Here is a 25704-nt window from a genome sequence, read left to right as displayed (position 1 = left end):
ACAAGAAGCCAGGAAGAGACACAGCCGGGACAGCTGACCCTAGCTGGCCAAAGGGGTATTCCATACCATGGGATGTCATGTGCAGTACATAAATTAGGGGGGGAAGCTGGCCGGGGGCTGCTGCTGCTCGGGAACTGTCTGGGCTTTGGTCAGCGAGCAATTGCATTGTGCATCACTTGTTTTGTATATTCTAATTCTTTTACCATTATTATAATTATTATTTCCCCTTTCTTTTCTGTCCTATTAGACTGTCTTTATCTCAACCTGTGAATTTTACATTTTCTTCTGATTCTTTCCCCCATCCCACTGCAGGGGTGAGTGAGTGAACGGCTGTGTGGCATTTAGTTGCCCACCGGGTTAAACCACGGACAGGCTGGTGGCCTCAGCCTGGTAACTGTCAGGCAGGCACAGCGGCTTAACCCTCACCCTGCTGCTCCCCCCAGCCCAGCTGGGAGCCTTAGGGCTCTCTGTGCCCCCAGATGCCTGGGAAAGGCTGGGGGCATTTGTACAGCTTCCCCTGGGGGCCCTCGAACTGCGTGGGGCAGAGGGGAGAGGGAAGCCTGGGGGTCTGCAGCTGCTCCCTGCAAACTCTTGGGTGTTTAGACCTGGCCAAGAGCAGAGCCCGGTGCCAGCGCATGGCCAGGCTGTCCCTGAGCCCATCCTTGCCCATCTTGGGGTGGCTACAGCCGGGCCTAGCTCATTGCCCAGCTTCATCCCGCAGCAAGCGCTACGGCAAAGATTTGGGGCAGGGAGCGCTTGGCTCTGAGGCTGGGACCTGCTGGTGCCCGGCTCTTGCTGCCTTTAGGTCTCATGGCAAATGCAGGCAGGAAAACCACAGCAGCTACAAGACCTGGGAATCACAGAGACCTGGGAATCATGGCAAATCCCTGGAAATCACAGCAAATCCAGCAAATCCCATCGCCTCTGCTGGAAACCCTCCCAAGGACAGCCCCCCAGGGGCCGAGAGAATCCCACAATGAAAGGCTGGACGCTAATGGGTTCTTAAATATTTAGTTCAGATTTATTTAAAGTCAAGTCAGTTTGTGGACACTATTTATATTATTAAAAACACTTGGAGGTTTGTACTTCTAGCAAAAATATACATTTCAGTTTGAGGGTTGTTACACTGTCGCGGAGGGAAGAGCAAAAAGTTCCCCAGGTGATGAGCACGTGAGTCCTGCATGCCGGCCACAGTAGGGGATGCCACCGGGGGCTTCGCATCCCCCGGGCTCCATCCAGCACACACACATCTCTGGTGCCTTCCCCAAGAGGGCTTCAAAGTGCTTTAGAAACGGTAATTCATAACACCTGTGCGAGGTAGGGAGGGGAAGGGGCTGGGTGGGCAGAAGGCAGGGAAACTGAGGCACGGCAAGGAGCCGGAGAGTGGTGGCAGCAGGGGCAGGTTTGGGACTGGCCAGCCCTGTGACACGGAGGGGAAGCCCAGTGCTCTTCCCCTTTGGGTTTTAAAGGAATTATTGCACCAGGGAAATCTGCTACCCTGAAGAGGAGGAAAAGAAAATAAAACCAACTAATTTGCTCCCACAACCCCTCCTTGGGAATATCAGTATTTTAATAAGGCTGCTTGGGACACATGGGACCATGAGCTGCAGACGGGTAAGTGCCACTTCTTAGGTCAGACACCATCATCCCGACAGGGGACCGAGCCCTTCCCAGATCCGTCTTCTCTCCCAGAGCCCAGGTGATGCAGACCCCCACACAGGGGTCCCATCCCAGGCACAGGCAGCACCGTGGCATTTCACTAGAGCTGCGAGATGTTGTGAGGTAAAGTCCCAGAATGGCTCTGGGCTTAGGCAGACCCCGAAGCCTGGAGCTGTCCCCACACTCGGGACAGCGGCAGAGGAGGACAGAGCAGCTTCCCTGACCTGGCCGTGCTCGCCAGGAAGCTCCTGCTCATTGTGAGCATCCCACCCTCTCCCTCCCCTTTTATAAATACTTGGCATTTATACTGTGTTTTACAGCTGCAAAGCTCTTTGCTATCAATGCGTTAGTCAATCCTTGTGCTCCCCCTCCGAGCAGAGAGCAGGTGACAATCTGGCTCCCTTTCACAGAGGGGAAACTGAGGCAGGGTGTTAACAGACAGGTCAATGCCCTTTCAGCATCCTGAGCACTGTGGCCTGGCCGTGACTTTCACCTTGCTGGTGTTGCTGAAGGCTTTCCTTGCTCTGGTGCTCACAGGAGCCGTGCTGCTGGGGAGCCTCTGCTGCCTGCACTGCCCTGCAACACCCCCAGAGCCCCCCCAGGGCTGGGCAAGGCAGCTGCAGGACAAGCTGCAAGCCCTGCCACCTAAACCCCAACCAGTCCCAGGCCTGCCCCTGGCCCTGCACAGACCTTTTTGGTAACTCACATCTGTGCAGAACAGCCTGGGGAAGCACACAGATTCTGGCCTCTGCTCTGAAGATGAATTTTTATGAGTCAACCCCTTTCACTCCCGCCTCCCCATCCCTCCCGCTCTCATACTGAGGGGCAGGCTCTCTCTGAAACGGGGGTACCAGGAGCAAGGGCTCCCACACGGCACTCGGGGGAAGGCAGAGATCACACAATCCCCCTGGGAGACACAAACACGCCGCACAGCGAGGGGGGGCTGCAGCTGAGGGTCTCTGCTAGGACAGCCCTACCCGTCTTCAAATACTCTGGCTTTTCTTTGGAAAAGAGAGAAAATTCCTTTCATTACACTGTCCTAGACTTCACGGCTCAGGACTATGTCTTCAGAGTGCAATACGAAAAAGAAAATAAAGACACGCTGTAAGCGCTGTTGCTGGCCCCGCCAGATACCCGCACCGTGCTCAGGTCTCCTAATGACCAGAGCATCCCCCACCATCCCCAGGCTGCCACAGGAACCCCACCGTCCGGACCATGTAAACCGGCCGGCCGCTTCAGGGGCCCCAGGGAGCAGCTAAAGAGCTGGGCCGTAGTAACGGAAACAGTAGCTTATGATTTGCCTTTGTAAATTTGTTAGTGTGTGTTAACGGAAGCCCTGGCCTAGCAGGTGGTGGCTGCAAAATCTTACGGCATCTTGCCCTATGTACCGTACGTCAGGGTCACGTAGAAAAGAGTTTCCAGTAGAAGAAATGGAAGACATGGGGAAAGGTTTTCTTTGTTTCTTTACAAAGAGTCTTGATGGGAATCCATGGCTTCATTCTCATAAATAACAGGTCCTTAGTACATGTCCTTGTAGATCTCCTGCAGAAGTGGGTGCAGAGATGTCTCCGTCTCTGTCTTCTTGATCTTCTGCACCAGCTGGGCGTGCTCCGTCACCAGCTGCCGCAGGTCAGCCATCTTCTGCAGCAGCTTGGGGAAGAGGTACTGGGCATCCGGGTGGTTGGACTGCAGGTGAAACTCCAGCGCTTGCAGGATGTTGTCTTGGATCTCCTCCACCTGCTTCACGTTCATCAGGCCAGGACGGTCTGTGGAGAGGAAGCACGGTAGCTGTAGTGTTATGGTGTAGCCCTCCAAAGTACATGCTCCTCCTTGGGAAAGGGAGACGGGGACTGTAACCCACCCACCGTGACTCCAACCTCGTCAACTAGGCAAGGGGAGAAGCGTGCCCTTGGACAACATATCCCACAAGCAGCACACGAGAAGAGATGCCACTTCTACGCTCCTTGTTCTTGGTCCAAGCTTGCTAGGCATCACCGCCATGGAGAAGCTTTGTTTTCACTTCTTCTCTCGTCCCCCTAAGACACCCCTGGCTGATCTCAGGGCCAGCTGCAGCTCAGCTCCCCCAGCCCACTCCAAACCACCTCTAAGTACAGGAGGACTCTTCCTGACACTTGCATGGCCAAGGGTGCCCGCTCACCTCCGCACAGGATAATGGCAGCCACAAACAGAGACAGGTCACTGTCATCCAGCTCCAGCGCGTTGAACTTCACAGCAAACTCAAATTTGGGCTCCATGATCTCATTGAAGGGCTTGCGCAGGCTACGCAAGAACTCGCGGGTCACGAAGCCGTTCCCATTGGCCACCAACAGCCCGTCCTTGTTCATGATAGAGGCCAGCATGGCGAAGATGGCCTCATGCACCCCGTACTTCAGCAGAGTCACTTGGTCGTTCAAGTAGAGGCCTATGAAGCTGGGGATACTCTTGGCGAACTCGGTGAGCTCCCGCACAGTCTCCACTGTGGTGCACTGGCAGCGGTAGAAGACGTGCACCCCGATCTCCTTGTAGGGGGGAATGCCGTTCACTAGCTGTTTCCACACCAGCCCCTTTTCTGCCTGCCACAAGGTGTCCATATCATGGATCACAAACGGCTGCTTGAAAAAGAAGCAAGCAGTTAGCAACCTCCTGCAGGGACTCGAGATATCAGCTCTGCCAAGGACACTCGCATTTGTCTGCCTGTCCCTTTGTTGTTCTCTCCCCACTGGAGCTGACAGTGCCAGGGCAATCTGCACCCCACCCATAACAGCACAAGTCTGCAAAGCAATGAGAATTTTCCCAGAGAGGGGCAGAATGTGTAGAGTCCACCTGGCTGCAGCTGGGAAATGGTGGATGTGGAACAGCTACAGCAGGAGGGAGTTGAGCAGCATCTCCCAGAGAACAGCCCCCCCCCGTGTTGGTCATGGCCAACCCCACCTGCCCTGGGGAGGGAACTTACTGGGGTGCTGCTGGCCTTCCCGGTCAAGATACCTCTCGCCTTCTTTTTGGTCATGTTGAAATTTTTCAGGTAGGCGTTGTAGATGTGCTTGGAGAAAGCTTTCAGGTCAGCCACCTGTGGGTTCTGGCAGCTGATTTCGCTCGCCGTCAGCCCCGCCACCAACTTCCTTTTCTCTGCCTCCGGCATGCGGCCAAAGCGGATTGCTGGGAGCAGGGGGAAAACCGGTGGGTCAGGACACTGGGGACGACCCCAGGAGACGCATCCAGGAAGGCAGCAGTCTGCTTTGCCACCGCAGGCAGAGGTCTGCTGGTGAACACCTGCAGCTATGCAACACGATGGCTGCAGCTCCTCCGGCACTGACACCTTCATGAACCAGCCATTACTGCCAACACAGCCTCACGCTAAGCTCCCATCCCCACTCTGGGCTCTCGCACAAACCCTGCTTCCCACACAAACACCTTTGCTTGGCCAGGAACAAGATGGTTACACCTGAAGTTTAAAAATCCCAGCACAGAAGAGCAATCTGTGTGTCCAGTTCCCTCTGGATCAACCCGTAAGGGACAGCCATATACCAACAGCCAGCCTGCATAGTGGGAATGAACAGCCCCTTCTCGTACAGAAGAAGGGGATGAAGAGTCAAAGGCTCAAAGCACTGGGTTTGAAAGATGATCCCCTAGCAAGAAGAGAGCCATGGAATAAACCAAGCTACATACAGCCTTCCTGTGCAAATCCTTCATAGAAGGGCAGATGTGGCACCCAGCCGACCAGGCCTGTGGACAGCGGTGACACTCACCGTTATGTGACATGCCCAGCGAGAGGCATTTCTGGAAGCGGCAGTACTGGCACTTGTTTCGGTTCTTCTTCTGAATCTTGCAGCTCCTCTCGCACTTCTCGTACTTCAGCTTCATGCGGATCGTCCGGCGGAAGAAACCCTGCAGGCAGGCGGCACAGAGGGGGATGCAGAGCAGGAGGACAAGGGAACAGCAGTGTTAGCACCTGTGGTTTGGGACCAGGCTGATTTATTATCCCCAGGAGCCTCATGGAGGTTCAGACGGGTGGGGAGGAGGAGCCCTGGGTCTCTTTGACACAAGCAGAGTCTCTGTCTCAAGGAGAGGTCGTGAGGTGGCAGAAGGGGGCTGCATGGATGGCAGCCCACGGTCAGGTGCTGGAGAGCTGCGTGTGATACTGCAGGCAGCCAGCAGGGAGGGATGGAGGAACAAGCTGTGGGCCGGCCTCAGCCTGCAGGAATGTCTGGCAGGACCTGGGCCGCTAACGCAGCCCCGCTGGCATCTGCTGTGGGGGAAAGAATTTCAGAGGCACATCCAAGCTGCAGCCAGTGATCCCAGGGGGATAAACACACAGCTCACTGCTGATCTGCAGCACAGAGAGCATCTTTAAAAGCAAAGCCAGGGTCCCCGTGGGGATAGACGGATTTGCCTTACAAAGTAAAGCATGACGGGGCAAGATTTGGGCCATACGCATCTCAGCTGCCTCCCTCAGGACAGTATTTGAGTGTCTGCCTGTACTCTCCACACTCTCTGGACAGGTTGCAAATGAGTTTTTTACAATCACTCAATCCCACATCCCTGTTTTGCTGCAAATCTGCTTGCCTGAAGAGCTGGCATGGTCCCTGGGTCTAATCTCTGCTTGGCGCTGCTGAACCCAGCCCTCCCCAAGGTGTACATACCTTGCAGCCCTCGCAGGCGTGCACGCCATAGTGAAACCCCGAGGCTTTGTCTCCACAGACCCTGCACTCCACGTTCAATGCTCCTGAGGCTGCCTCCTCACAGCCCATCTGCAGTTGGTCCGACAGGGAGGGAGAAGAGCTCTGCGAAAGGTCTGCAAACACACAAAGGGATATGTACCTTTGTGTAGTAGCCACAAGCCCAGCGTCGTGCCTAACTCCTCCAGCCATGGAGCTGACGAGGGATTTCCAGCACTGTCCCAGCCTGCCACTGGCATTGCATCTGGGCAGTTAACCTCTGAGATCAGGCACTGGCTGCAGGCAGATGCCATGCACAGAGCCAAGAGTGCCCCCAGCAGCTGAGAGAATCCACATCAATGCTGATTTCTTCCCTCTGGCATTCATGTCTAGGCAATGAAACCCAACCAGCAAATTTTATAATCCCCAGTTGGCAGGCAGCTGGCACAGGGCTGCCCAGCTGGAACGCCCGGGGCTCTGGAGGAGCCTCTTCAGCAGCAACAAACCTTCTCCCCCAGCTCCTACAATCGGTTTGCCCTGAGGACTTCAAGAAGTGGCCAGGGAAGCATTCTCAGGCACCCTGGGAGTCCCCTCACTCTGGGGCACAATGTTACCTGCCTGTCTTTTTAATTTCCGTCTCCCAACCTGCCGCCAACAGCTGTGCAGTGACCACAGAGGAGGAAATAAGCCTCTCCATTAACTTGGCTCTCAATGCATTATTTCACAAAGGGAAGAGATTAAAACAAGCCAAACTCTACTCACGGGCATGTCCTCTGCCCTTGCAGCTGAGCATGCTGCCCAGGGGACGTGGATACCTGGACCCTCCAGGGACAGAGAAGCTCCCGTGGCTCCACTCACCTGTGTAGCTGCTTGAAGGCAGCGAGCTGTCTGGTCCTCCACTTGGGTCCGAGGCTCCGCTTGCCACCATCACTGCCTCTTCCTCCTCCTCTTCCTTGACCTCAGGTACTTCCTCCTGTAGTTGTTCCATAATTGATCACCCCTCAGTGCCAAGACTGCAATCCCTGTCATAGCTCTGGCATCATCCGCGTCTATCCGAGATGGACCCTACCAGGCTGTTCCTGCTAGCCTGCGGGACAGAGGGAGAAATGCGCAGTGTCAGCTCTGAACGCCCACACAGAGCATCTCAGGAGCAGGGCGATGTGTAACCATGCTAGTCCTGCTCTGCTTTCTCTCCTTATCCAGGGAGACAAGTAGAACCTGGAGCTTTTTAAAGGCCACTTGGCACTCTGGTATAAACACCCTGTAGGACTCGAGGAAGCAAAAGCTCACCGGAATCATATTTAAAGCCCAGCAGACAGAGTCCAGACCACAAGCCAGCCCAGATGCCACTCAGGGACCTGCGTTCCCCAGCTTGCAAGTCCCATAGCAGAAACAGTGCCCCAGACAATGTCCCCCAGAGTCACTAGCACCCTGGGATGTCACAGTGGTAGTCAAGGCCGGGGTTTGACGGAGCCAACACCACCAGAAAGATTAAGGTAGGGCTGGCTTCACCCTCCATCCCCACCCAGCCAAAGCAGAGCTCAGATTGATGGCAGAGGCTGATCGAGGCGAAGCGGCTCTGTGCCCGTGGGTGGGAGATGCTGGGGGAGCAGGGCTCAGTGCAGCAGCAGGCAGTGGCTGAAAGCCCCCGGCCTGTGCGAGCCATCCGCAAGACCGATTGTTTCCTGCCGGTCCCTGTGCTCACGCTCCTTCCCATTACAGCACTGCCAGTCACAGCATTTGTGTTTATTTTCACTCGTCGTGTTGTAACTGGCCCCAGCTCCTCTGCCAAGAGCCGCTGGGTGGAACGTGTTGCTGTTGCTCCGTGCAGCTGCTGGGCCGTGCTCAGCCACGGGGTCCAGCAGTGTGATCGCGATGGCCACACAATCCCGCTAGTGTCTTAATCCTGGGTTTCCTGTGGGAGGAACGGCCCCATCCTCCCCCCGCGCGCTTCCGCTCCTTGTTTGCCTTAGTCCATCCCAAACAGCCCACAAAAAACTCAAGCCGTGCAAGCGATGCATCACCGGTACCATGACCATCGCAGAGTCATTCCCACCTCCCTCCTAACCATGCCAGATCTCGCCTGAGTGTCCAGCTCACACTGTGACATCCCGGCATGCATTTACCTCCAGATCTTGATTCCTAAACTGACTCTTGCTTGAGTAACTAATATCTCAAGCCCAGTTTATGTAGAGTTGCATCCAATTCCTTAAAGGAGCTATTTTTAAGTGGAGAAATATCCATTAGAAAAGCCACTGAAATCCAGCTTCCACCAGGAAAGCCTCAGTTTGCAGGCACAAGTTAAACTGATGCAGCATCTTCAAGCCCACATCAGAGAGAAGTAACCTACTCGCAGGGGACTCGCACAAGGGCAACCCCCAAGCACTAGGATGGTCTGTGGCCCATGCCCAAGCCCATGCCACAGCACAGGGCTTGCTGGCGGAGGGCAGCAGTGACCCAGGACTCCCTGGGCTCATTTTCCCTCTCGCCGCAGACCTTCACGTCTGGCACTTCGAACTTGAGCCACAGCCAGCTCCTTGGATTCGCTGGAAAGCTGCCAGTGCCGAGCAAGGTCAGAGCTCCCTGTGAGATCAAGCAACCAGCCGAGGGAGAGGACAAAACCTGCAAGCGGGAGGTCGAACACAAACACATTGCAAAGCCAGGACTCAAGTCATCCCCCAGAGCTTACGTCTCCTGTGGGCGAGGGGGCCTTGCTTTTTGCCCTCCACGCTGGGAATTCAGACTGCAGGACAGACGGCTTTGTTTCAAGGAGAGGTACATTAGAGGCAACTTGCAAGCACAACTGCCCTACTCTCCTTTACAGCAGGAGCAGGCAGAGGGGTGCTTAGACAAGGGCAGAGCGCTCCCTTCCCGTGCCTCCGCGAGAGCACTAAGGGACCATTGAAGGGCTGTGTTATCCTTGGCCTCCTCTCACACATCCCGCGTGGTGGGACATGGCACACAGGCAGGAAAACCTATTCATCGGAGATGGAGGGTAACGAGCTCGATCGTTTTGAAGGCTATATATAAATGAATGTACAAACATCAGGAAAATGCTTTTGCCTGGAACAGCAGTTAGTGGAGGAAGCTTGTGGCAGGAGAAACTAGGCTACAGTGGAAAATACAACCAGCAGCAGCTTAATGAGCTTCTTATTAGCTCTCTTTTGTCTCTGGCATCCAGCACAGGCCACTTGCTTTAAACCCAGTGCAGATGGAACCCTCTGCTTTGCACCAGATGCCTCATGGCATGTTGCTGTTGGAATAATGTGGGCACATTCCTTCAGCTGCATCTCTGGCATGCTGTCCTCCATTCACCGGGTCTACTCAGGGCCGTGTACTCCCAAGGTAGCAACGAGTTTGTGACACGCAGCTTGCTCCCCAAAACCCACCACAGCAACCCCAAAACTGCTTGGAGTTGGTCTGGCTAGAGACAGGCGTGCAGCCCCAAGAAGGAGGAAAGCAGAGGGCAAGATGTGCACAGACAGCAACACCACGCTCCAGCTAAGGCTCCCCATGTGCACGCAGGCATCAGAGGAAGGATAATGGTTCGGATCCCACCCTTCAAGAGTGGCTGGAGAGCCAGAGAGAGAAAAGCTTTTACCAGAAGGCTCTGAATGTATTGTTTTAGTATCTCCTTGCAGGCCAAGAGTACATGGGCCTTGGCAGAGGGAAGCTGTGAGAGCTGTTTGCACACCTGCTTTTCCCTTAGCCATTCCCCTGTTTTCTAAACAACAGAGATAGAGGGAGAGGAGGGGGAAAAAAGGATTGATTTCACACAGGCTGCACCCCCTGCCTTCAGCAGATGAAAGGCAGGGCACGGGCTGTGCCTGCACACCCCAGTGTGGAGCAAGCTGGCTTGGCAGGGCCCCCAGAGAGATGCGGACCCCCAGCCCTCCCCTCCGGGCCAGGGCCAGTGGCGTGGCAGCACGCAGAGACTATGGAGATTTGCCGAGGTTTCACACATGCTCCCCCATTCCCCTGTGAGCCTGGTGGTTCAGAGTGGGGTATCCTGTGAAGCTGGAGCTCCCCAGAGGTTTGTCCGAACTCCGTCCCTCTGAGCATGAGGAGGGACCTGCCCTGCCACCACAGCCATGGGCAGGGTCATCACAGCCCTGCATCTTTGTGGGACGACACCAGGGATGGCTGCATACATGGCAGAGGATAGTCAAACGGTCCATCTCAAACCCAGGACCTCTCCACCCGCTTGGTGCCTCCACATCCAGCTGCTGAGCAGGCAGGGCCTGAGGAAGGATAACTCTGTCTCCTCTCCTTGGCTAAAAAGCCACCTGCCAGAGCACACAAGCTTTAAGCTGCAGGAAGAAGGGCAGAGATTCCTCCCCGGCATAGCCACCCCCTTTTTCTCTTCAGTCGTCACAGGGCAGCGATGGAAAGAAAGGCTGGAAACAAGGACGGGAACCATGAATTCCTTCCTAAGCTTCTCCAAAGAATCCGGCAAAGCTGTTTCCCTTCCTCTTCCCACAGGATGGGAACGAGCAAGAGGGCAAGCATCTCATGACTTGCTCTGCCCTTGCCTCAATCCCCATTCCAAGGAGCTTCAGTAACCCTGGCTGTGACAGCAGCCTCCCTCCCGGGAGCCTGCAGACAGCGGAGGGTGGGTTTGTTTGCTGGCTCCAGGCTTGGGCAGATGCCTGCTGGCTGCCCTGCTCCCGCACTGCAAACAGCACAGGCAACAGGTTTATCTTTACTAGAAGCAGGGGCTGGCATCTATGCCAAGCTAAACCATATGGCAAGTATGGGGGGAGAGATAAGGCACAACAAGAGGAGGAAAAAAACAGGAATAAAAATTAAAAGGAGACAAATCTTCAGCGTGGACCCCTGCAAGAAGGCAGTACTTCTTTGGAGCTGACCAAGATCCAAACCTCCAGTTCACCAACCTGCAGCTTGTACACTTTTGTCCTGACAGCTCCTCACCACTTATTAGCATGTAGATCTTGGAGCCAAGTTCAGAGAAGCAGAAGCTGACAAACTGGTGAGGAAGCGCCTGCTTCCCTGTGGTCTGTGGGCAGGAGGGGTGGCAGGACGATGTGATGGAAAAGCCCAGTTTCTCACCAGTGTTCGAGTACCGCATGAGAACTAAGTGTCACAAGAAGGGGACGTGCATTTCAACACAGACACCCAGGCGCTGGCAGCCAGACAGCCACAAAATGAGAGCAAGGAAGTGCTCGTAATTAGAAGGACCTCATCTTTAAACCAGGTGTAGTTTCACTGGTGGTGAGCTCAAACAAGAGGTAATTTCAGTGTGCTCATGGGGGTGGAGGGAGGATGCCTGCCCCCATTCCCCTCCACAAGAGCATACATTTGTTTCTAATACATTTATACAGATGGGATTGACCAAGTCCCTGTTGCAGTCTGGAGTGTCATCACACAAGATCCCTCCCTGGAAGATGGGAGTTTCCAGGCAAAGCAAAATGCTAAAAGAAGGTCCAAACCTCCTCCAAGGGCCAAGTCACAGAGCTGATCCGCTCAAAGCAGTTGTTCAAGTTACTGTAAAGGAGGTCACCAGGAATTGCGAAAGGAAACCAATTTACCATGGGAGCACTTCTGGCTTGAATTTTTATTCCTCTGGACAGAAATATTAGCCAAATTCAGAGTCAACAGAAGTGAATCCTTTTGGAAGGGTCAAGATGAGAACTCAGCCCTCTGTACGGCAGCACATATTGAATCCACAAACAAAAATTGAACTGAATCCATAAAAAAAAGTGATTGCTGCTTGTTGGCCATCAACTGCAGACGTCCCTTGGGTTATGTCACTGCTTCCAATATCTGCTGATCAAGTACCAGCTTCTATTCCTCCTCCTACACATCAGCTACGACTAATAAAAGCCAAATAAAAAAAGCTAAGCAGATGCTGCAATACAGGAAAGGTAACTAAGCGCACAAAACAGGAGACACAAACACTGAAAACATGTTTGGTTTTGTTCCTGACAGATCAACGTACCCCCTCATTAGCTAATGAGATCTCAGCAGCACTTACTACCCAAGTGCTTCCTCCCTTACTCAAAGTCTTGGCCGCAAGGCAGGCTACATGCAGAAATAAACTACTAGAGCTAGCAAGGAAGAGCCCTTCCACGTAGCCCTGGCCAGCGCTGACACTCAGGGCAGATTTTCCCCTTGAAGCATCTGCTCAGACATTGTACCATGACCCAGTCCAGTCCTGTGATCTTCTCTCCAACACCGCTCTGTGCAGGCTATCTGCATTTCACCAAGTACAAGCCCAGCCGACTAAGCAACAGGATGCTGCCAGAGCTGCTATTACCGTGTTGCTGCTAATTACTCAGGAACATGTGACAGAGGGTGCAGGAGATTCCCTCGCTTGCCTTGAACAGCCAGGCTTGCCAAAATGCATCACACATCTACCATGTGTTTTAACTCGCCTACTTCCTGGACACTGGAGGGGGGGGGAGGTTACAAAACTCACCGGATTCTTCTCTTTTCGTACCACAACGGATGCTGTCCCCAAAACCAGATCACGGTATTTTGCTCCAAAAGGAACTTCCTGCTTTCTTGCCTGTATTGGGTTTCTTCAGATAGCAAGCGGTATTGCAGAAACAGAAGCAAATCAGACTTTGGGCAATGAACTCATAACCACACACAAAAGGGTGCTCTGCTGGGCTGCTCTTCTCTTTCAACTCATTCTCCAAGCACGCATCAGATGTGCTCCAAAATCTTGAGATGGCAGATACTGGGAGAGAGGTAATACTTCTACAGGAATCATCCCTACATGCCTTTCCAGCGGAGAGACTCCTTGCCCTCTTCAGCCTTCGATGAGCCGGCCTCCGTGGCTACCTTTTGCAGAAGGGGTAACAGCAGGGCAGGCAGTGAAGAGCTGAGCAGTTGTTAGCTCTTATCTGAAGTCCTGCTTCATGACCTTCAGCAAATCCTGTCAACCCCCATACCTCCATTTCCTTCATTATCAAAAAAAACCCCAACCAAACTCCACTAAAAAAACCCACCCCAAAAAAAAACAAATGCAGGACTTTAATAGTGCTTCCTTCCTGATCCTTTCCTTGCTGCATTAGCTCACAGAGACGGCATGTTTTGGAAGCACAGAGGAATATACATCAGTGCCAAGTGTCATTGTTTATTCCCATATTACGGATTTTGACACCTGTTTGCAGTCACGCTCTCAAGTCTGGCCTCCCCAGCCCCAGGTCAGCACACCACACCGCTCGTGACCATCTTCTCCCATTGTACATTCCTATACAAAGCGTTTCCAAGATTACTTTCAGCAAATAAACCGGCACGTCTCTTCCTGGCAATTTGTGTTTGTTCTGGGCTCAGGACAGCCCAGAGCGCCCAGGCGCAAGAGGGACAGCGCAGCAGGTCTGACCCGCTGGAATGAGGACCGCAGCCAGGAAACAAGCAGGTACCAGAAAGGTGACACCACCGGGGCTTCTCAGAGCTGGAAATGGCATAGAAGTGTTGCTATTTGAGAAGATCATTAAGTCTGGTAAGGAGAGAGTATCATCCCCACCGCACCCCAGAGCACAGCAGAGGTGGCTGTGAAGCTGTGGCAATGCTTTGGGAACACGGCTGCAAACCTAGCACACATGCTGCTGGGAGAGAGGCACAGAGCAGCTTGCACAGGGCTGCAGAGATCATTAAGCATCCACAGGGGACGCTGAACCCACGGGCTCGCTCCCATCTCCCGGTAGGGACCCGCCACCCAGCACAGCATCTCCTATTTGTGCTCCGCCAGCAGCTTCTGCTGCTGCTCCGCAAGTGCCAGCTTTCACTCCCTGCTTCTTCTCTGGAAGTGCCAGAGAAGCTCTCTGGGATATATTCTCCTTTCCTTTACCATCCCGAAGGCAAGGAAGTTGGCAGCTCAGAGAACCCACCAAACCACTGTAAGCTGATGCTTTCTGAAACTCCTGAAGTCCTCTTGCGCTTTACTCCAGGGCACTCTGTTTGCCTACAGATTCCTTGTCCTCCCGAACCTGGGCAGGACACGTGGAAGGATCTGGTTTCAGGAACACCAGTAATTATAGAACAGCGCTGACGAGGGAGGAGCTCATGGGAACAGCAACAACACTTCCCAAGGCAAACAGTGGGCACAGGGTGTTACAGACTCAGAGCAGCATTTAAATGGAAAACCAGGAAAGCGGCAAGTGGAACAAGCTGTCACTGCAAACAGGAGCACTGCTGGCAGCAAATAAGGCTGTCATTTGGCAGCACTGTGCATACCAGGACCCATCTTCGTTTTCCTCAAAGTCTCAGTGTCACTGGGACACCAGCAAGTGTCACCCCTGCTTTGGATGGGGCAATCAGCTCCCCAGAAAAGCAATGAGGGGTAGTAAAGTAGCACCAGGCCAATGCATCGCTCTGGATCATACACAGGCGTGTGCAGCCTGCTGTCTGGAGCCAAATACCCAGCAGGCCAGTAAGCTTTATTGCTAGGCTGCCAGTGCTTCCAGATCCAGTAAAATGCCCACAAAAGCAGTAGCAAGCCTTCTCCCCTTTGCAGCTACAGAAGTTTTTAGATCCCATGGGCTAACCAGGGGGAAAAAAAAAAAAAAAAAATCCACCAGCCTATAAATTTTCTTATGCTTACACTTGGACTCCCAGAAAAGTGCTACCGATTTTGTAGACCTTAGCAAAATATCCTGGGCACCAGCCATGCTGCTCTGATCCCAGGAGGCAGCTGACAGTGAGCGATTATGCCCAGGCACAAGTTCAGATGATTCAGCAGGGCCTGGGAACATACGCACCGGAACGGTTAGAACAAATCACCATGTTCACTGCATCTCCATTTCAACCACAGAGTAGGAAAAAAGAGTCTGAGTTTGACTGCATACTCGGTACAGAAAACTCCAGAGAACATTAGAATAACTTTGTTACACAAACTAGTTCAACACCCTCTTAAGGAACTAGAGGGGAATGATGTTTCCTTACTATTTTTGGCCACATTCACACAGCAAGAGCCGACTGGAGGAACAGAGGTTTCCCTGTGTTTTCAGCAGTGATATGAGCAGCAATCATGTCAGCATGATCCTGCCAAGACTCCTCTGCCAATTAGAGGATTGCAGTGTGCTCTGACCATTTGGATTTCCACCTCAGCCCCTAGAAAACAAAAACGCTTGAGCAAAGCATTAGCGCCTTTCATAACATCCTCACGTCTTTGGCACAGTCTTGGGGGTATGGAGAGAGCAGCAGAGGTACATGGTGAGCCAACAACCACCACCTCCCAACACAGCCAGCTGCTGGGAGCTCAGCGGGCTCCACCACCTCCAGCCCCAAGCTCATGCTCACCAACAACCCTTCTCCAGAGATCCCCATGTACCACAACATAACACCTACCCTATGGACATGAGAACCCACAGATTTTTTTTTTTCGGAGATGTGTGTCTCTGGCCATCAGCCCTGTGGGGTTAACAGCTGTCAAGGTCCAACAGCTCTAGCAGAACCCATATAATCAACTTAAAGGTGAAAATCAGATTTGGGCATTTTCAGAAATATTCCAGATTTGCATTAAGATGAAATCAAGAGTTGCATTAAAAAAAAAAAGTTTGTAAAAATTCAGGCAGGATAGGGATTTGAGCTTAGGTTCCCATCACCGAGGTGACTGCACAAAACACTGCTTATTTTGAAGCCATCTCACCCATCCCCTCTGTAGCCTGATAAAGCTTTTCCTAGTGAGATATTCATTAGGCAGTAGTATGGTTCATAGCAAAGTTTGTCTTAACAGACCATTAGAGAAATGTTTCCCTATCAGCTCAGGTAGGAAAGTTCACCTGCCCTTTTAAACCACCAGAACGGTTCCCTGTCTCCATCCCACATCTCCATTATGGGGTTGAACGTGCATGTTCTGGTTTTTGCTATTCCAAGTTCCAGTTCCCAGACCAGGGCAAACCAGAAAATGCAGCATGAGGGCAAAGATTCTGGTTAGCACAGACAGTATGTGGCTGTTGCTATCCACAAGCCTCAGAGACGTGCTCTGGCTTGACCCAGCACCACAAGAAATGTTCGTGTTTCTGGCCCGTGCTTTCATCCTGCCACCTCCTCCCCTGTCAGGATTCCCCTGCAAACCACAGCCTCCGCAAAACCCAAACCTTTGAGCAGAACCTGTCCACGGGGATCCCCAGGGAAGCACCCAAACACAAGCACATACCTCGGAGCCCTTTGCAAAGCCCGTTTGAAAGACCTGACCCAAATGATCTCAGATGTTCACAAGCTCTTGGCTAAGCCTTGGAGGACACAGACATTTTCCAGATGCAGATCATAGCAATGAATATTAGAGCATTTCAAGAAGTCATCCTGAAACTAAGATACAACTCAAGTCAGTTCTGCTCTGAATCCTTCTTGCAACCAAGCAGGGCTGCAGTGAATGCTATCCCAAAACACACATTTTGGGGAAGATGCATTTCACAATCTCCTTGACCAAAAGGCTTCATATTGGCATTAATCATTCCACTCTAAACCCTGCTTTGGGAAAGTAATTTCCTAGGCATTCTGCCAATGCAAGCGCATTTCAGAGTATAATGTTAAAAAAAAAATTAGTTCTACAGAAAAATCTTATTTGTACTCACTACGGAAATCACTTCTGCTTGTCTAGACTTTCCCAGAGTCTCCAAAATTATTGCAGCAGTGATAAGCAGTAAATCTCTGAATAGCAACACTTCTAGAAAAGCAAAGATTGCTCTGCAGCGCCTGATGAGAAAGCAGCTACACAGCCTGACAAATCTGTGGGTATCAGCAAGGGCAGTTGTTCCTGCTATAAAGCAAGGGAGCCAATACAAATCACAAAATAAACCAACATCTCTAAAATTTCACAGTCAAGGCAAGCCAGGCTGGATTCTGACAGCAAATAACCTTTCAGGCATAAGCACTATAACATCGTCTCACCCAATTAAAAAATCATTTGCATGCCAGGTCCCACTGCACGAAGGAGCCCAAGTGTCTCTTGTCGTGCTAATTCCTCAGTCTCTAAGATCATTTGCAGATTTCCAGTTCATAATTCAATAGCTGCAGATGAAATATTCCCCGAAAGGCAACAAGATGTACTGTACAAAAATACATATTTGTCAACAGGCAACATGCTGGAGAGATGGAGACCATTAACATCAGTAAGCAATTCTGTACAACAATGCTCTTCTGATCAGCGAAGCCTCATGTGGCTCATTACAAAATCCTCTCCGCACGCTGCAAAGATCCTTGGAAGTCCATGTCTCAAATGCCAGAACAGAGACAGTACAACAGTTGCACAAACTTGACACACAAAACCACATCTCTGTCCAGCTAACCACCTTAGATGTGTGCTGCGGCAAAAATAAATCCACCCCCTACAGCCACAGCACCATTAGAAGCTACATGCAGCATGTGGGTGCCGAGTGACCACAGTGAAGACTTTTGGGCATCGCCTCAGAGGGCTGCGGGCAGGACAACGTCTGCCCAAGCCTGTGTTGACCACCTCCTCAAAACCCGTCGCAGCTCTGCCGTAACCTGCTCAGCTTTGTCCGAGTAAGGCAGTTAGATAGCGACAGACTGTATTGGTACTGCTGCCAAGATCGTGTGTCCAGATCATTAAGTGATTGGTTACCCAAGTACGGTCCCTGACCTCATGTAGCCTCCCCAATCTACAAGAGCCCATTTCAGTCATAAAAATCAATGAAATAATCAAATGTTAAAGTCACTATACTTTGATGGTAACAGTCGGCTTAGAAGAACAGGATTAGACCGTGACACTCACAGCATACTACTAAGCGTAATCCATAAAGATTGTATTCAGAAACTGAAAAAAACAAGGCATAGAGTTTAAATCTTAAAAGAAATTTAAGAAAGTTTAAGCTCGTGGACAAAAGTGAAACTTGCTGAATGCAAGCCTCACTTCCTAGGCTCTTCCCTTTCCCAAGTTTTTAAAAACATATGTAGAATAAGTGCTTTGGTAGATCGCCCGCGTGCAAAAGGGAAGGGTTACCTCTCCGGAGCAGCTGTCCCCGTCTGCCTGTCGCTGAAAGCCCCCCTTCAGTTACCATGTCAGCACGGAGAGCTGAAAACCGAAGTAATCTGCAAGAGAACACAACGCGAATTTCCACGACTGTGCCGAAGGCCAGATATTTATGCCGCTGGGAGAACTGGGCTGGATCCAGCGACAGCTCTGAAGTTTAAACACACACTCCCTCTACCGCATGTTGAAACCATAGGCTGGGGTGACTCCCCTCACGCTGTGGGGAGGCGGGGAGGCAGCCACCGCATGCAATCACAGCTGTCTCCCCGGGCTCCGGTAGCTTCTGCGAACCAGGAGGGTAGAGCAAACCCACGGGTGTCCCAACAGAGATGGCCCCAACCCCTCACCACGCTTTCAGCATTAGGATGTCACCTTTGCCTCATGTCACCCACAGCCAGAGGCTGATGACCCTGCGCTTCTATGACAATGCATGAAGTTGATGCTAGAAAAGGTCTATGGTGGCCATAAGGTGGCTTGTTTACTCAGCTTGCTTAATCTCCCTTTAAGAGGCTGCCAGAAAGTTACTGCAACTTTAATGAATTTCCCTCTCGGGTGGTTGAAACTTAAGGATTCGACAGAGTTCATTCACTCTTCTTGGTTTTCCTGATAACTTTGCAAATAGCCTTGTATGAATTTCAGGCTCAGAAAAGCAGCAAGAGACCAACGCTGGAAAAAAAAATGGCTTGTGAGGCTTTGAACTAGAGGACTTGGAGAAAATATGTTCTATTTTTAGACACAGTTATGCAGACTAACTGGACTAACATATTAAACAAAGATGTTGTGAACATGATGCTACTTGAACCCATGTACCCTCCCTGACATTACCCAGGCTTAGCTGCTCCTCAACCTCAATGGAAAAGCCCTGTTTCGTATTGCTACCTCCAACACGGGATGACTTGCAAGGCAGCCAAGCACCAGCAACGAACCCGGCATCGCCAGCCCCCAACCAAGAGGGGCAGCTCGGCAGGCAAGCTGGCAAGTTCAGGGCAGGGAGTGGATCACACCCAGTGCCGCATGCATTCCTGCACCTCCCAGGTCTGACACGGCACCGGGAGCTGCAGCTTCTCAGAAGAGGATGAAAAAAGAAAACAAATCCCCTGCTCCAAAAGCCGAGGCTCTCTGCACACTAGTGGGAGTGTGGAGGGCATTTCCTACGTTGCTGAGCAGCCCGTGTACATCCAGGGGAGGGCATGAGTGTGAGCTCCAAAAAAAATAACTCCAGTCCCTTGCATTGAAGCATTATTCGCATCAGGATCGCTCTTTCTTGCTGTCAGCGATATAAAAATCACAGCCCCCCTTGAAGAAAGTGATTACCCTCGGTTTACAGGCAGGGGGGCCGAGACGTCAGCTGAAACAAGCCTGCCCGAAGGTCAGCCAGCAAGGGAAGGAGTGCAGATCCAGCACCCGGGGCCTTTGCTTTAGTGGGAGCCATAAAACCACAGTCAGTAACTTCACTTTCACAGCAGGATGTTAAAGCTACAGCAGGTTTCTCATCCCCTCCCTCCCAAAACGGAAGGTAGTTCTTCTAAACAGCCCAGACAAAGTTCTTCTTTAACCTTCCTGATGAGAAACAATAATAAAGTCATTACAACCCCACTGGCACATCAGGAGCAGGCTTTCTTCATCTCCACCAGCAATAAAGCCCGTCCCTGATTCAGTAACAAAGTGTAACGTTGACACTGTCAACGAGGGCATGAATCACACGCCGGGAGTGCACGAATCACACCCTGAGCTCTTTCCCATCACAGATCAGAGTGCTTTACTGCTGCTGCTGCCAGAGATCTGAGAATTAAAACTAAATTACTGGCTTACCTCGTCCTGCTCACAGCTAAATGCCAGGGCATGCCCCATCACCATCGCACACAAGGCAATACTTGCACCAGCTCAGCAGGGCACAGAGGGAACCTGCCAGCACATCCCTCCTGAAAGCTTCCTCTTGTATCCCTGGCTGACACATGATAAGTCACAGAGAAAACTCCCACCTCAGCACAGCCTGGAGCACGTTTGTACCAGAAGGGGAAAGGGATTCTCCGCTGAAGGTAGCAAGGCAGCTTGCATGAAGAGAGACAGCAGGAAGAGGGCCAAGTGGAGCACAAACGAGAAATGGGACATGGGCTGCTTCAACCCGCAGGTCACTGGTTCAAGAGATCAACATTGCTACCAGCCTTGGGACCTCGATTCATGGGGTGGCCACTGCTGCATCCTCTTTCCACGCTCAGATTCCTCTGCATCGCTACGATGGACGTTGCCCAGATCCTATGGCACGTCCAAAGCCTGCTTGCTCCTCTGCCAACCCACAGCCTGTTCATAGGGGCTTTCCCAACACGCGGCAGCTCAGGAGACCAATTCCCTCCTGCAAGCACAATCGTCACTCGCGTGCAAGAGGCCTCCCAGGACAGCTGTTGAAGGGGAAGGTGGCCAGGGCTAAGATAAGTTACATGAGGATGCTGTTTGAAGCCATGCAGATACAATAGGGTCGATGACAGATAGATGCTTTGGGAAAAGCATAGATGGGATTGTCACAAAGGGTGTGTATTCTCTCCTGCTCCACTGACAAGCTGCATCTTCAGCCGTTTTTCCTCTCTGTGCCTTGATTTTCCATCCGGGTGTTATCAATTAATATGTATAATATGATTGAAATAACCAGGGAACTGCTAAAGTCCTGTATACAGCCCCCATTAGTTAATATTTAAAATAGGGAAACAATAACTAGACATGATTTCGGGTTTAGAAACTAACTACTAGACAATGGGGCTTTATGTTTATGTCAGAAAAGTTAACGGACTGTGGTCTGATCAACAAACCTTGAAGAAATGCTTGGAACTGCCAAGACAGAGTAAGAAGTAGGTAAAAGGTAATTCCTACAGGGGGAGATCATGACCACCGACTCATTGACCACCTACTCAAATGATACCGCCTACTCAAAAGAAGACAATGAAGGAAGACGACAGAGTCTGCACGCTAATTTACATGAGAGGTGAAGAAGTAAGAACCGATCATTAAGGGAAATAATAATGAATATGTATTACTTAAGTGTATAAATGTGGGAATTCTTGAGACAAAGGTGTGCTGTCTTGAGACAGGCACCCATTCATGTGCATCAATGAAATTAATTTGAAAATACCTCGGCTCTCTGTGTTACTGGCTTGCACACTGGGTAAATGAACCCCGTTTGAGGGACAACACAGGGACACTAAAACAAACCTACCTTGTAAACAGGTTTTGAACCTTAATTCACTGGCTTCTGTAAATAGGTTGGAGGCTCTCTGATCATAAAAAAATAGGGTTGTTAAACACCACTTGAGGTGGAGTCAGTGCACACAAACTTTTGGAAGTATAGCAAGGCCAAGAGGCCTTTCAACCACACAAAAAAGGAGAGGTCAAAACTCATCTGGGGAGGAACAGTTCAATGCAACAACAGGATCCTAGTTGGTTATAATTACAGAGCTTGGAGCTAGCCAACAAGGAAGGAAAAAATGCAACAGGTTGGTAGAATAAAACAAAGGAGGGAAGCAGGAGGTGAAAGAAAATTAGGTTTCTTGCTTCAAGGTCCTGCCACCTACTTCTGCATGCTTCTTTACCTTTCACCTAGGAGTTTTTACAAGTGCTTTTAAAGCCAATTAAGAGTTACACTCAACCCAGCCAGCATGCAGGTACCACCTTCCTGCATTAGGCTACGAGCATTCGCAGCACGGGACAAGTGACCTCGTGCGGAACTCTCAAGTACTTTAGAGCTACAGTTTAATAAAGGCAGCAGTACCCCTACTTTATAGGTGGAAAAAACACGGCACAACAAGTAAACATCTTTTATCTGGGATCTCAGGGAAAGCAGGAGCAGAATGTGGAGATACGAGGGATGAGAAAAGGACTCTCAGATCCTTTCTGCTCAAGCAACCCTTCACCTGATGCACCACTGATGGACCATCCTGACCCTCTTGCTTTTCCTCCTTCCAGCCCCAGCCCCCCACACAGTGCCCCTCACTGGTACCGTAAAACCACAGGCCAACCCCCCCTCTGCCACCCCACCTCTGGGAGAGAAGAAAGGCAGACTGCCCCCCCAACCCCCCCCCCCCCCGTTTGGGCCACATTCCATCCTCTGTCTTCCCTGATTTCCCAAGCAGGAACGAGAGCCTGCACCCTGAAGTCACTGATGTGTCCCTGCCCTCCTAGCCCCCTCCAAATCACTGCCCCCCCAAAGTCCCCCCCGCCTCCTCGACGCTCAGACCCGTGCACCAGACCTCCCTGCCCCTTCCACCCCACACCCCCAGAAAGCCCCCGTGTGCCACCTCCTCAAACCCACACCCCCAGAGAGCCCCGGTCCCCAGCCTCATCCCCCACCCCCCCCCGCTCCTCGTTATCCCCCCCATCCCGCAGCACAGCCAGCCCCCCACCCCATACCCTGCCTCCTACCTTCAGCCCTCACTACGTTCAGCCCCGCACCCCACAACCCTGTCCCCCACACACCCCTGTCCCCCACACCCCCCCCGTCATGTCCCTGTCCCCCCCCGTCCCCACTGCCCCACACCCCGTCCCCCCCATACCCCAATCCCCACTGCCCCATAACCCTGTCCCCCCCCACCTCTATCCCTGCTGCCCCACAACCCCGTGCCCCTGTCCCCCCCACACCCCATTCCTCCTGCCCCACACCCCCACCTCCCCACACCGTGCCCCCGTACTCCGCGGGTCCCGTCCCACCCCCCCCCCCCGAGTCCCCTCCGACCCCGCCCCGTGCCCCCCACCCGCCTCCCCACAGGCCTTGCCCCGCTCACCTCCCGCGGCGGCTCCGCTCCCGACCCGCCGCTTCCCCCCCGCCCGCCCCTCACACACACACACACACACCGCCACCGCCCCCCACCCCTGCACGTCACCGCGCCCGCCCTGACGCCACCGCATACCCAGCACCCCGCAGCCAATCGCCGCCGCCGGGAAGTCGTTACCGAATCACCACGGCAACGGCCCAAGCCCGCCCCGCCCCGCCCCGCCCCGCGGCGCCCCCTGGCGGGCGCGGACCGCACTTCTCTCCCCGCCTCCACTCCCGGCCCGGGCGGGCGCGGGGCCTCATGGGAAATGTAGGCGCTGCTCGCGGGGCATGCTGGGTAGGGAGAGCGGCGGGGGTGGAGGCGCAAAATGGCGGCGGGTGGAGGGGGACGGGGACGGGCTGGTTCGTTTCTGTCGCGGGCTCCCGCAGGGCCGGGTCTGCTGCGCGCAGGGGAGCCTGAGTAGTCCCTGTTCCCCCTCGGCGTCACGGCCACCCTGTCCCAGCGCCTGCGGGCTGCCCCGCCGCGGCTAACCGGGACCCACCGCTGGGCCCAGGCCTTCCCCCTGGGCCCTCGCCGCCGTGGAGGGAGAGGGGGCCGCGTCCGTGCAACGCGGGCTTGGGGGGGGGGGAACTTGTATCCTGCCTGCAGACGTGAGGGCAGAGGGGACGGCAGCCTCCCCGGGAACCTCTCCACTAAACCCTTTCGGGTCAGGCCAGTTTGTGGCTGTAACTGGGGACATGTCTGGTAGAAGAAGGCCCCGGTGGTGGCACCGAGCTCCGTGTCACAGGCAGGGTGGCTCATCTGGAGGCACTCACTATGGCAGGAGCAGAAAGAGGGGCTGGGGACATGCCGCTGAGGCCTTAGCAGTCAGCCCTGGGCAGGAGGCCCGGCAGTAACCAGCATGCTCCAGCCCACACTGTGCTGGAATAGGGAGGGAATTGGGATTTGTCTCAGGCAATGAAACTGGGACCCAAGGACCAAATTGCTGCTGGCACCAGCTCTGCCAGGCCAGGTATTTCTTTGGATGCTGTGGGACTGTCACCATGCACCATTCCCAGTGCCTGCGGGAGCTCTGGGGCTCTCCTCCCCTTCCCAATCTGAGCCCCTCACTGCTTTCCACCCCCCCAGGGCTAGACCAGCTGCTCGCTGGAGGTGTTGCAAGCTTTCTGCTGTCAGTGCCATTACTTGAGGTCTGGGATGGAGCTAATTTATACCCTCATACTTGTGCTGGTTTTGGCTGGGATAGAGTTAATTTTATTCACAATAGCTAGTATGGGGCCATGTTTGGGATTTGTGCTGAAGACCGTTGGTATCACAGGGATGTTTTTGTTACTGGTGAGCAGTGCTTACACAGTCAAGGCCTTTTCTACTCTTTGCACCACCCCACCAGTAAGTAGGCTGGGGGTGCACAAGAAGTTGGGAGGGGACACAGCTGGGACAGCTGACCCCAGCTGATCAAAGGCATATTCCAGAGCATATCACGTCATGCTCAGCATATAAAGCTGGGGGAAGAAAAAGGAAAGGGGGAACGTTTGGAGTGGTGGCGTTTGTCTTCCCAATTCACTGTTAGGAGTGATGGAGCCCTGCTTTCCTGGGGATGGCTGAACACCTGCCTGCCCATGAGAAGTGGTGAATGAATTCCTTGTTTTGCTTTGCTTGTGTGCACAGCTTTTGCTTTACATATTAAACTGTCTCAACCCATGAGTTTTCTCACTTTTACCCCTCCAGTTCTCTTCCCCCATCGCACTGGGAGGAGTGAGCGAGCGGCTGGGTGGGGCTTGGTTGCCAGCTGGGGTTAAACCATGACAACGCCCTAGGTAAACCACGGCAGTGGCTAATCTGGTAAGTGATGTTATGGTTAAAAAGCACAGGCCCTCTTCACACTACAGTTACTCAAGGAGCAGTACAGAGCTCAGATGATGCCCCTCGGTAATACAGATGTAGCCATGATTAGGATTTGACCTGTCCTTCCTGAAAACATGGAGCCCCAGGCCAGTGCACCAGGACAGCAGAGTTTGGGCAGAGCTGTGGGTTTGGGGCTGCGAAAGATTAATGTAGAGAGCAGCAAGGTTTGCATCCGACTCTGCAAATGCTCACGCACGTGATGTTACCCCACAGAGAGCTCCAGAGGGTTTCCCACAGGAGACCTCCACGGGCGTGCAGACCCCGTGCACACACGCGGTGGTGCAGGGGCGGGATGGTGGGAGCAGCAGAGAGTTGCTCTTTCCCAGCGCCTCCGTGAGCTCTCCTTGTGATCCTGCTGCAGGAGTTTATTCTTAGTTGGAAGCGCCGGGGCGCACGCCGACGATGCGCATCAACTGCTTGCTGACTTAGGTAAGCTCCAACCCTCGGTCGGCCGCTCCGGGAGGATGAGACAGATCTGGGCGCATCCAGACTTGGTGGTGGATCAAAGGCAGGTGCTGACACTGGTTCCGGCTGTTCCCTCCACGCCTGTCCTTGCCTGTGGCAATTAATGTATAGCTTTTTGCCGCGTGGGAACTTGGCTCGTGGGAGCAAAAGCAACGCTCTGGTGAGCTGCTTTAAGGAGGGACGATGCAGCCCCAGAGTTGGCAAGAAGCGATGACACCGTCACTGGCAGGGATGCGGGGCTGTGCACAGGTTGAGAGCGCCCTTGTGACAAGGCTGTGGCATGGAGCCACCGAGA

General features: G+C 53.0%; 1 protein-coding gene across 6 annotated transcripts; it reads right to left on the bottom strand.

Annotated features, from left to right (window-relative positions):
- Positions 1-999: 999 nt before the first annotated feature.
- PPARD (peroxisome proliferator activated receptor delta) lies at positions 1000-23203 on the bottom strand. Of its 6 annotated transcripts, none has more exons than XM_041119696.1 (9): positions 23049-23080; positions 21488-21545; positions 18250-18338; positions 7173-7401; positions 6300-6451; positions 5406-5544; positions 4613-4815; positions 3818-4271; positions 1000-3425 (listed from the first exon to the last, which is right to left on the bottom strand). In XM_041119696.1, exons 4-9 carry the CDS (start codon positions 7300-7302, stop codon positions 3178-3180), a joined length of 1326 nt encoding a protein of 441 aa, XP_040975630.1. In that variant the 5' UTR covers positions 7303-7401; positions 18250-18338; positions 21488-21545; positions 23049-23080; the 3' UTR covers positions 1000-3177. The 6 variants fall into 6 exon arrangements, with proteins under 6 accessions (XP_040975630.1, XP_040975635.1, XP_040975634.1 ...); XM_041119701.1 differs by having other exon boundaries at positions 3818-4268; positions 23049-23073; XM_041119700.1 differs by lacking the exons at positions 21488-21545; positions 23049-23080 and adding an exon at positions 23175-23203.
- Between the last annotated feature and the right edge of the window lie 2501 nt (positions 23204-25704).

This window comes from Aquila chrysaetos, chromosome 24 (assembly GCF_900496995.4).
Source record: "Aquila chrysaetos chrysaetos chromosome 24, bAquChr1.4, whole genome shotgun sequence".
NCBI classification, from domain to species: Eukaryota; Metazoa; Chordata; class Aves; order Accipitriformes; family Accipitridae; genus Aquila; species Aquila chrysaetos.
Note: the sequence above shows the minus strand (reverse complement) of the source record. Positions and strands in the feature narration are given on the sequence as shown.